At 44.2% G+C, this 11,564-nt stretch overlaps 1 protein-coding gene across 1 annotated transcript in view; it reads left to right on the top strand.

The window, feature by feature from the left end:
* mast2 (microtubule associated serine/threonine kinase 2) overlaps positions 1-11,564 on the top strand; it is a 106,492-nt gene that overhangs the window by 80,425 nt on the left and 14,503 nt on the right. Inside the window, exons 9-11 of the mRNA XM_020609076.1 lie at positions 5,821-5,896; positions 6,190-6,399; positions 11,220-11,321. Coding sequence (XP_020464732.1) covers positions 5,821-5,896; positions 6,190-6,399; positions 11,220-11,321 — 388 coding nt within the window. The remainder of the gene's footprint in view (positions 1-5,820; positions 5,897-6,189; positions 6,400-11,219; positions 11,322-11,564) is intronic.

The following is an 11,564-nucleotide window of genomic DNA, read 5'->3' as shown; positions in this document are numbered from 1 at the left end:
GTTTTATTTTAATTGTGAAGCACTGTGGCCAACGTGCCGTCGTCTTAAAGTGCTAGATAAACTTTGACTTGACTTGAAGTAGAACTTATCCTTTAACAGCTGTAGTTTTCAAGGCTGAATATGAAAAAAAATCAGGCTGACTTGTCCACCACCATTAAAACTGGAAGACAAAGTAGAACAGTGGGTGAACTTACAGTGTCGACCGACCTCAGCAACATCCTGTGTTATCACCTGTCTGGACACAGCAGCGCGAGCGACTCCTCTGACACTCATATTAGCAAAGCTCAAATGCAGCTTCCTGTTTTAAGCCGCTGCTGATCATCACTTTATCCGGTTAAAGTAGTGGGGAGGCGGACTTCAGCACAACCCCGCCGGCTGCACGCAGCCAGAGATTGTTTATGAGGTAAAAGAGGCATCACTTTGTAACGCCACTGAACAATCGGGGTGGACTGAGTGTTTATCTGGGTGCAACAAACATCTTCGCTGGTGAAATCATCAGCTGATCTCAAATCAGTTTCAGCACTGTAGCAATGATGTAGTGTAATCCGGGGAGTGGCGCGCATGCAGATGGTTATGAAGATCTTTCAGCGAGTATGAAATTCCCACCGTTTATATCAGTGACACTCCCCTGTCCACCTTTCTCCATCTCCTCATGTCTTCTATCTTTATCTCTGTTTTTACCTGCCAAGTGCTGCCTTTAGATTTCAGCCTTTTCATCCCCTTCTCCCACACTCGGGCTCTCATGTCCATCTCTTTGCTCTGAAGATTTATTTCTACTGCTTTACAGAGAGATATTGAATTCCTTCATCCTCTGAGAAGAAAGAGCTGCTTTGTGTGTCTCTGGTTAGCGTGCTGCTGTGTTTGTTGATTGATATCAGGCTTTGTGTGTGTAGAGCTGTGCCCTCTCAGGTAATCTGCCGTCACCTGTGTCCTTATATATCCTCAGTCTCTCTAGAAAAAGAAATCATGAAAAGGTAAAAATGAAAAATAAAAACATCAACAGTGAAATGTTATAAAACCTTCCAGCTTTTATCAGAGATTTTTAAAAGCCGACAAAACCAAAGGGATGTCGTTATAGAAACAAAGGAGACTGAGCGAGTTATTTTACATGGAGGTGACTTTGATAAGTGTTGTGGCTGCGGCCACAGATATAGTGCAAATATATAACCAAGAGAACGCTGCGGAGAGACAAAGTTCAGACTGTGGGGGAAAAGAAAGACCAGAGATCTGAAGAGGAGTGGAGGATGGGGCAGACAATAGGGAGCAGTGAGAGGAGAGATGATGATAATGATGATTAGACCCAGGAGGAGTGGGAGATGTGTCTGAGAGCAAATGAAAACGAGGTGCAGAATACAATTATATGCTAATTTTCCAACGCTGCCACGAGGGATGACACTCACAGTCTCTTTGTTCATCTCTAATTTTTTATTCCTTGTTCAACTCATTCTTCTCCCATTTTTTGCCTCTGTGGTCTTTTCTTAGCCGCTCTGCTCTCTGCACTACAGTGACCAGTTCCCTCTGTCACTATGTCCACCAGCTCCATAAGTGTGTAGGGGGGCGGGGGACGCTGGGGCTCATCCATCCGTGTCACAGTGTGTGAATCAGTTGACTGATGGTCTCTATGTACACACACCTCATTGGCTTTACGGCTGGAAAACTCCAGATAGCACACGCAGTACTGCTCACACCACATTTACATACAGTACAGTATTACAGTATATGATATATATATATGAAGTAAACATTTTCTGCGTCATATTTTACATAATGGTAAATGGTCTTATACCTTTCTATGCTTTTACAGCACACTCAAAGCGCTTTCACATTATTCGGCCATTCACCCATTCGCACTCCCAAGCACTCACGCATTCACACACCGGTAACATCACCGGGAGCAACTGGGGGTTCAGTGTCTTGCTCAAGGACACCTTGACATGTTGACTGGACAAGCCGGGAATCGAACCGCTAATCCTCCGGTTAGGAAACGACCCGCTCTACCTCCTGAGCCACAGCCGCCCCCATAATAAAATGTCCCCCGCCATGGAAACAGGAGCCATTTTCTTATCACGGTAATTGTCGCTCCTTGACACTTAACTGCCTTAATTGTTCTTGTTTTGCAAAATAATCATAAAAACATTCATAGTATAATAAATAACTGCATGTAATTCAGGACTTTCAGGACCCAGACACTGTGATGCTTCTTTCCTGACTTACTTCAGGAGGCAAAGAAGCTGATACTTCACACACTGTGGCGGCAGAGTTAGTGGAGCGTCATGCTTTCTGCACAGATATTGTCATACAGCCTCCTCATTTCCTGCCCGACCTTTACTGTACCAAAAACAGATCAGTAGTGTGGTACTGTAACAAGGTAGGCTGTTGTACTGCTGGAAGTAGTGCTGTGGATATTCTGCTGTGTTAAGACAACAGGTAAACAGAGGAAGTGTTGAGTTGAAACAGGAGCAGATCAGAAAACAGGGAGGCCGACATACTGGACTAAGGCCTGAAGCTAACGGTCACGAAGGTTTATCTCTGCTTCTTCTACGTTAGAATTCACAGGGCAAAACCTTCGCCAAATTTTACAAAGGTATCTTCCTTCTGTCCAGTCCTTTATGGTTTTCAGTGGAATGGTGGATCTCATTACAGGATGCTGAGGCGTTACGCACACATACGCCTCATCCTCAGCGCCTCACCTCTGCTCTGGCCGCCTCTCTGTCACGGCCAATTAGGCCTCTCATTTCCCGAGTCACCTGCCCCCATTGCGAAGCATCAATGTTATATCTCTCTCTCTCTCTCTCTCTCTCTCTCTCTCTCTCTCTCTCTCTCTCTCTCTCTCTCACACACACACACACACACACATGCACCATCTCTCCCCTTTCCTCCTCTCTGCCCACCCCCATCACCGTCTGATTCACTGTCTCGTCTGATTTACTTCAATTACCCTCTCTACCAATAAGCTCGTTTGCATTTTGAGTGCCTGTGGTCGAATGTGACATCATCACTTAGCTGAAAAGAAAGAAAACAGCCTACTGCCAATATTTTAATTATCCAGCTTTATAAAACACCCAGGGGTTGGAACACACTGATCTAATATTCCATCCCATAAATATTTTCTGTCTTTCTAACTTTTGAACGAAAATCAGAACAACTCTTCCACAGCTTTCCCATTTCCAAGGCCGTTTTCCTTGATAATGACGAAGATGTTTTCTCAGGGATTGCTACGGGGCGATTTTTATTTCCCATTACAGCAGAAATATAACAGTTTTAATTAGCCTTTGACTTCTTGTGTTCTTCATCCAAGGGATGTTCCTCCGACCTGAACAGGAGCTGTATTTTAATAAAGGCCCAGGCTGCTCAGAGCCGCGAATAGACAAGAAGAACAGCAGAGGGAGAAAGAAGAGAGTCTGAAAATGAAAGAATGAACAGCCTGTGGCACTGAATCCATCCTTGTCAAGGCCAACCTTTGCTCACTGAGCCCAGTGACAGAGCCAGCCAGCTTTGGATTGATTTCTCTCTTTCATGAAACGTGACATGAAAAGAGAGCTTTAAAGGGGAGCGTGTCAGAGCTGCAGGTGATTGACGCACATCAGTGATGGCTGACTGTGTGTCTCGCTTTGGTTAAAGGGTCAGTTCACCTAGTTTAAAAATAAACCATTTTCCAGTGCTGCTTAGTCTGAAAAGTTTTTATTTTACTGATTCTACAGCCTTCTTTCAGTCTCTGTTGTCATTGAAACTCCTTCCTGCAGATGTTTCATAATAAAAGCCTGCCGCTGCTGGAGGACGGGATGTGCAGTAAGTGAAAAGCTCCATTAACAGTAGTTTAATACAGATCAAAATCAGAGTAGTAACAGTTCACTTTAGTGAGAGGACATTCGTCCTGCAGCCACGACACATCGAACACACAGGCCTAAACGTATGTAAGATACATCATTTACTCACAATTAAGAAAATTAAATTAGAACGTTGTTAAGCAATTTGAGGGAACTGACCTTTTAAACAAAGCAGGACTCATCTGTGTGAACTTCAGACCAACCACACAATCCTGACAATGATAGTTACCGTTAATCCTGCAGAGCGTACTGTAGTTAGAGACGGACAAAATGAAGGAACAGGTTAAAACAAAAGAATAATGGACACATCTGTGTGTGTGTGTGTGTGTGTGTGTGTGTGTGTGTGTGCGTGTGCGCGCGTGTGTGTGACTATGACTGTGTCTTGGCATAATGATAAACGGCCCCCGTGACGTTTAGCTCATATGTCACATTCAAGCTGTTCTCGTTCCTATTAAGCTGATAATTGGGCTTTGAGTTGCTGATAGATGACTTAACGCATTACCTCATCACACAGGTCACGTGTGTGTGTGTGTGTGTGTGTGTGTGTGTGTGTGTGTGCGTGTGTGTCCCGATGACTCATACAAACAAAGACATCTGGAGCCCCCAGTCTGTATTTGACTTCACCTACTTTCCCCTCAGGTTGTAAAAGTCTCTCCTGGAATGTTGTTCTGTACTCATCATTTTACTTTGTAGACACTTTGTTCTACAGATTCTTTTTGTTATGATGGAATTTTTAATCAAATTGTTATTGAAAAAATGCTTTGTCTTAGTTTGATTTCACATTCACCATTCAAATGAACAGTTATTTTATTTTATGTGGGTTATGCAGTTCTTTTTAAACTTCTAAACATGATGTTTGAAGATGTTTAAAGTGAAAAGAGTCAAAATGAGGAAATGATTTTCCTGCACAGCAAATGAAAGTGAAATGTGAATGGAATGAATAATACAACAGGCTAACAAAGCCTAAAATTGCTTGGAATGAAATTTCTCCACCATGACTTGTGTACACACACACACACACACACACACACACTCTGCCTGTCATCAGTGCCTGTCCTCCTGAAAGTGAGACAGAGAGGTCAAGGAGATGGCTGCTGTCGTTGGTTTGTCTTACTGTGTGGGGGGGGGCTTCCGGTTCATGATAGAATCAGAAAAGAGATGAGTCCCGGGGGGGTCGGTGGAGAGACAGTCCACTGAGAGAAGGGTGGATTTATATTCTGCTGGAGCTGCTATGGACTGAAGGAGACGTCACTGTCAGTCTGTCAGGTCATGATGCCCCCTGAGAGCTGACTCTCGGCTGAGTAGTGGACAGCCTCTATTACTCATGACTATACACACACACACACACATACACACACTCTGCCTATTGGTCTGCAGGTCTCCAGAGGCGTTACCTTTGTGCGTTTTGTGTGTCCAGGCTGGTGAGTGCAGAGGTTGTCATGGTCTTCAGTTTGCACCACTGCAGACACACATACTGTATGATGACAACCCCAAGGTCCTGTTAGTGTGTGTGACACCACCCTGCTTTCATTCCTGGTTTTCACCTGCAGATTTGCAGGGTTGTTGTGGAACCACACATGTTTGGCTCTCAGTGTTTTTCTTAACCTCCAGAAAGTAAAAATTAGACTGATCTATAGATTTCACACCTGGAAATCAGCCAGGACATAGTTATATACTGACACCTGTAGGTGGTTCAGCAATGGCTTCAAAACGGCTTCATGCATTTCAGCAGTGAGCCTCCTTAACATCTTCCAGACTTTTCCTTCTATGTGAGCATGAAGACAGAGGACCAGTAGTGTTGATAGCTGAGCAGGTAAACAGGACTGGAGCTGCCTGAAGACAACACCGTGTCTCACAAGAAAGAAAGCAAAATATTTATGTATATTTTGGTCCACAGTGCCTTAGTAATAGAGTCTGTCTTTGTTTGAGCTGCCCACCCCCCAAACCTTAGAATCAAAACAACAAAATAAATGATGTTTGTCTCTGGTTCCAGCCCCGGGCGCTCGCCTGTCTCCTTTGACCATGAGATTGTAATGATGAACCATGTGTACAAGGAGAGGTTCCCCAAGGTTTGTACTGTGTACACATACACACACACTTCCTGTACAGACAAATATACGCCACAGTAGCACAGGGAAGAGAGAGAACAATGCATAGTAGTGAAATAGGAAGATGTAATTATGGTGAAGTCTATCAGGATGCTTAGTTTATCATGGAGTGTTTTGTCCGGAAGTAGTTTGAAGGGATTTAGCCAAAAATATGACACATGGTCACATATGTCTAGTTGTGTATATCTATCAGGTGACTCATCCCCAACCCCATTTGGCCTCCACCCTGGACCCCTCTGCTTCCCTCCCCTTAGGCGACAGCTCAGATGGAGGAGCGACTGGCCGAGCTGCTCTCGTCCTCAGCCCCGGAGAAGGTCTGCCCGCTGGCTGACGGGGTCCTGAGCTTCATCTACCATCAGCTGATAGAGCTGTCCAGAGACTGCCTGGAGAAAAGCAGAGAGGGCCTCATCACCTCCCGCTACTTCTACGAGCTGCAGGAGAACCTGGAGAAGCTGCTGCAGGATGTAAGTCGCTTACAGTTTATTCACTGCAAAAAGCCACTTTTACTTCCAGGCTAATCGTTCTCTTACGAACCAAAGCATCTCTTAAAAGTATAAAAGATCATCTGACACCGTCCTGTTTGTAAGATATGGATTCACTTACAGTTTGTGCTCCTGGTGCATTTTCACAAGTGTAAAAGTATATTGTTTGTCATAAAAGTGAAGAGCAGAACAGTAAAAAGTCAATGTGTTCTCGTAAGGCAGACCTAGTTCTATAGCAGCGTTTCAGCACAAGGGGCACTGAGAGTGATTCACATCAGGCATGCTTAAAAGAAATACTCATGGAGGAGAACGTCTAGTTAATAATAAAGCCTGTTAATATTCAAAAGAAGTTCTTGGTTTACATAAATATATCACATCATATCATATATCATGTTATATCATATATCATATCATGCCGCTCTTATTTTTTCGGATCATATCTGTCTCATTATGGGTCTTTGTCATACTTTCACATTTTGACTAACGAACCTGATGGGAATGCAACCATTAATAATAATTAGTCACACCTGTGCTTTATCCAAAATCCCTCCTTTGTTTTTTATTCCATACATAATAGATTTGATGACAGTGAGCAGTAAATTGATATGTCAGCTGCTAGTGAGTCAGCATCTGTTTGTATTGACAGGTGTGTTGTGATGTGACTAATGCTCACATCTGCAATACAAAGCAGAAACTTCACACACAGAATTTGTGTGCAGGTTAGTTCAGATGGTCAGGAGCCAATATAACAGTATTTACTTAGTTTTACATGGGACAGCTCCTCATAAGTACAACACCGTTAATTCACCATAATTAATGCCTCAAAACTTATTTTTTTATCCTGTAATATGGACCAACCTCCATAGAATATTATTAGGATTTTCAAGACCCCAAATATAAAGCATTTCCATTTTGTCAGAGCATCTGCTGTGACTGGTGATGAAGACATCATGGCGCCTTCCCAGTTCCGCTCGGTTTGCCAGGGCGTGACTCTCTCCTTCGCTCACCCATCGTGGTCACAGCCGCCATGTGAGGCACAAAGACTGTGGCTCCCAGCACATAAGACCTGCCTCGGCGCGCACGCATTCCTTCACACATACACAGACACACACCTGCTGTTTGTTTATTACTGACAAACAGCTCTGGTTTGCTTATCATAGCACTGGAGGATATGACCGATTCTGACTGTTTTTGTGTATTTTTGTGCAAATTTGTGTGAAAACAGAAACATAATTACATGTGTGTGGCAGTGGTGACTTGTCTATTAGCTCAGTTTGGCAGTGCCTGCGGGGTGACATTATGGCTCTTACTGGCCTATTATTGACCTTCTGTTCTGCTGGGACACACACTCACACACACACAAACTAGTTCTCAATCATAGACACACCTATATATAGGCGGTTACACACACACACATCTTCCCTATTTTAATTTCACACTCCAGCAGTCACTGGGGGCCGACAGATGACTCTCCCAGATGAACAGGAGGGGTGAAGGAGGTGCATTCAGAGTGTTTTGGGATGGGCGGGTCCAGGGTGTTCCTCAGCTTCTGATTGGCCAAGGGCGCGTAGAGGGGGAGGTGGATGTACATGGATGGAGCCTGTTCGAATGCTTTTGGAGGGTGTGAGGAACTCAAACACATCTGGAGAAGCTTCAGACGCCAGAGCTGCAATGCGGGTGGATGATGACATCAGCAATTAGGCAGCACCGGTCTGTTTTTTTTATTTGGCGGGCGACCGAGTGCGGCAGCAGGTGGAGCAGAGCTACAGACAAGAGAAGAGTTAAAGCCGTGAGCAGGTGGAAGGAGGTGTGAAAGCAGCCTCCCTCCCTGCACCGTGTATGGAAGTCCTTCATCGATTTTGTGGTTTTGTTGTTTTGGACGAGAGACATGTCTCGCATCTCGTGGCAGAGGAGGCTGGAGGAGGAGGAGGAGGCACTGGAGGAGGTGATGAGGAGGAGCGAGTGGACGGTGTTCACTCACAGCTGGGAGGAGGAGCAGGAGGCAGATGCAGACTTTGCAGTTGAGTCAAATTAAGTTTGGTTCGGTCAAGCTTCATTAGCACGCTGAAACGTGTTACACTGATGGTGACGAAAGCAGTTTCATTAGACTCGAGGACAGACTGAAATGTATGAGCTTTGGTGCTGTTTCATAAGAAGTCGCATTTTACACTCAGTTTATTAGGAGCAGCCGTGTCGAACTAAGTCGGTCTGATCCAACAGACCTGCAGTAAATCCTCCTTCCTCAAGGTGATAATGTTCAGACAGACAGAGCAGTTGCTACACAGTATGTTTACCTTTATACTGTGATATCAGTAAATATTGGGATATAGTAAATGTTCTCGAAATTTTTTGGCCATTCAGAAATAATTGTATCTTGGCATGAACAGCACAGAAAGATCTCTTGACAAATGTGTATCATCTTATGGTAAATGTCGTTACATGACATGAAACAGTGATGTTTTCTAAACTCTGCAGCGACTTGTCCTCCTGAAAACTGTCAAAATACAGTGTCAGTGATTTGGGTAAATTGTCCCTTTAACTGTAATTCCACAAAGAAACAGGAAGTGGAAGTCTGCATTTTTTCTTTGCTGTGTTCAAACTGCCAAGATGGGCCAAGATGAAAACTTTGGTGCTTTGTATTTGAGAAATTAAGCTTTTACAGTTTGTGTGTTGTGTAACAGTCATCATATTTGCAGCTTTGTATAAAACCATTCCCCCCCCTTTGTTAGTCCACTCTGTGGCCTTGATAACTCTCGGCCCTTTGCCTTTGTCCTCCTTGCTTATCCACTTCTTTAGTCATCCCTCGTTCGTTCCTCTCCTCGTGTCATGACCCCATTACAGAACCCACAGGAGGCCGACTCTCCTCTCCTCCTTCCATCCTCCTCTGATTCTGGCCTTGACTTTTATCTTTCCTTCACCTTTCCCTCTCTCCACCTCCACCGGTCATCCTCACTCATCCATCTCTGTCATGGGCCCTTAGTGACCTGCCTGGCGGTCACCATGGCGACCTGCATCCAGCCCATCCTCTACTGGGCCCACCTGGGAGACCCTGTTAGACTCCCGGTGGTTACTCGAGGGCAGAGACGGAGCGCTAACTCGGCTACGGTGGCCTGTCACTGTTCTCTCTGATCCTTTGGCAAATATATGGTGTGAATAGGCTTTCAGATGGAAACGGCACCCATCCAGAGGAGGTGATGAGTCCTGTATCATACGTGTGATGACGTCACTTCTGTCCATTCATTTGTACCTTCAGTACGTGCAAAGGAATTTCATGGACGTCCACATGGCCCCTGTCCAGTGACATAACCCAGGCAGCAGATGTTATACTGAGTAGACGATGAAAACCTGCTCTGCTGTAATCATTTCCCTGAATTATAGAAAATATAAAGCCCACTTTGTCTCTGGTAGTTTCAGAAGCCATGCTACATTTTCATAAGGGTGCCTTATATTTTATTGCTAAAAAGCTTTTAGCCAGACCTGTTCTTTAACAGTAAACCTTACTGGAAATTAAAATAGTAATAACAATAAACAAAGCTGAGAGGAAAAAAGAGTCAGATGTATTAAATACAGCTTTTAAAAAATCATAATTATTCTAGACTATACGGATATACAACACAAAAAAGCATGTTTTATGAGCAGTACATTACTTATTGATTGTTTAAATAACCTGTTATAAATGACTAATTCATTTGAAATTCTACTTTACCTGCTTACGGATTCTTTTGTCTAAATAAGGCGAACGCTCGCTCCAACAGTTATTTATGTCAGAACACTGAACTCCAATGTACAGTTCTCCTCATTTGTCACTGAATTGTATTTGTGATCAATTAAAATGTATAGATCAAATCGTATGGTACACAGATGCATCCAAGCACACTGTGTATACCGTGTAGCCACACTGTAATGTCTTTCACATCAGCTGGTCTGGTCTGTGTCTGACTGGTTAATTAGCTGCAGCATGCTGGGAGTCCGTCCCTCAGCTGTCTATTACTCACCGATCACTGGCCTGTACACTCACCTCACACATTCAGTCTCCTTCACACTTACCCCCCAGGTTTCATTACAGTTATAAATAATTCAGAGGGGGTCCAGGCCCCAGGGCCTCCGGCGTCTGTCGCCACAGCTCTGTTAGACAAACTGTAGCGACCGGCCGCCGCCTCTCTGTTAGGCACATGCATTGTAAATACATACATACTGCATTCATAAGTACGTGCACACACAAATTAAACCCCCCGAGAATTAAACACGGGTTACAGTGGGTGGTTGGGAATTGTTCCACTTTGCACCCATCCACACACACACACACTTCCATTCCATTTCCATCTGCGTCCAGATGCGTCTGCAGTCAGTTACAGTGGAATGCTGGGTAAATTGCTGTGTTTCCACGCTGACAGACATTTCACGGTGGATACCAGGGAGCGAGGCGGAGGTCGCTCTGATTTAGATTATCTCTCAGGTGCTGCTGAAGGAGGGAGTCCTCCGTCCTCTCGTCCTCAAACTGCTTGTTCTGCCTTTTTGTGAAGGACAAACACAATGCACAAGGCTTTTTCTATACAGCTCCAAGGTCATGTAAACATCCAGCATGATGAATTATTTTAAATGTAATTAAGCAATGATTATTACCATGAGGACCAGTCCTCTCCCACAGACTGTGTTTTTAATGTAGGAGCATTAAAACCTCTTCAGTATTTTTCTAAGAACCATTTTTGTCTTGACAGATTTCTCACATTTGAAAATAAGGTATAATGTTGCCTCGTGCCCCTAAGCTAACCTGCTCCTGCTGTTTTGCTGTCTGTGAACAGGCTCATGAGCGTTCAGAGAGCATGGAGGTTACCTTCGTCACACAACTTGTCAAGAAGCTGATGATCATCATCGCTCGACCTGCACGCCTCCTGGAGTGCCTGGTAAGAAAAACTGACTGGCAAAAAAACTTCGTTAACATCCATTTACCATTGTGCTAATGCTTCAAACTGCTGATGTTTGTCAGTTTAGTTCTGGTGTGTTTAATTTAATCGCTTTCAGGATTTTATTATTTAATATTGACTAATGAGATGGTGTGATCTCTAAGAGATAGGGTGAGGAGCTCGGTCACCCGGGAGGAGCTCAGAGTAGAACCGCTGCTCCTCCACATCGAGAGGAGCCAGCTG

This window comes from Monopterus albus, unplaced genomic scaffold (genome assembly GCF_001952655.1).
Source record: "Monopterus albus unplaced genomic scaffold, M_albus_1.0 scaffold98.1, whole genome shotgun sequence".
Taxonomy (NCBI): domain Eukaryota; kingdom Metazoa; phylum Chordata; class Actinopteri; order Synbranchiformes; family Synbranchidae; genus Monopterus; species Monopterus albus.
Note: the sequence above shows the minus strand (reverse complement) of the source record. Positions and strands in the feature narration are given on the sequence as shown.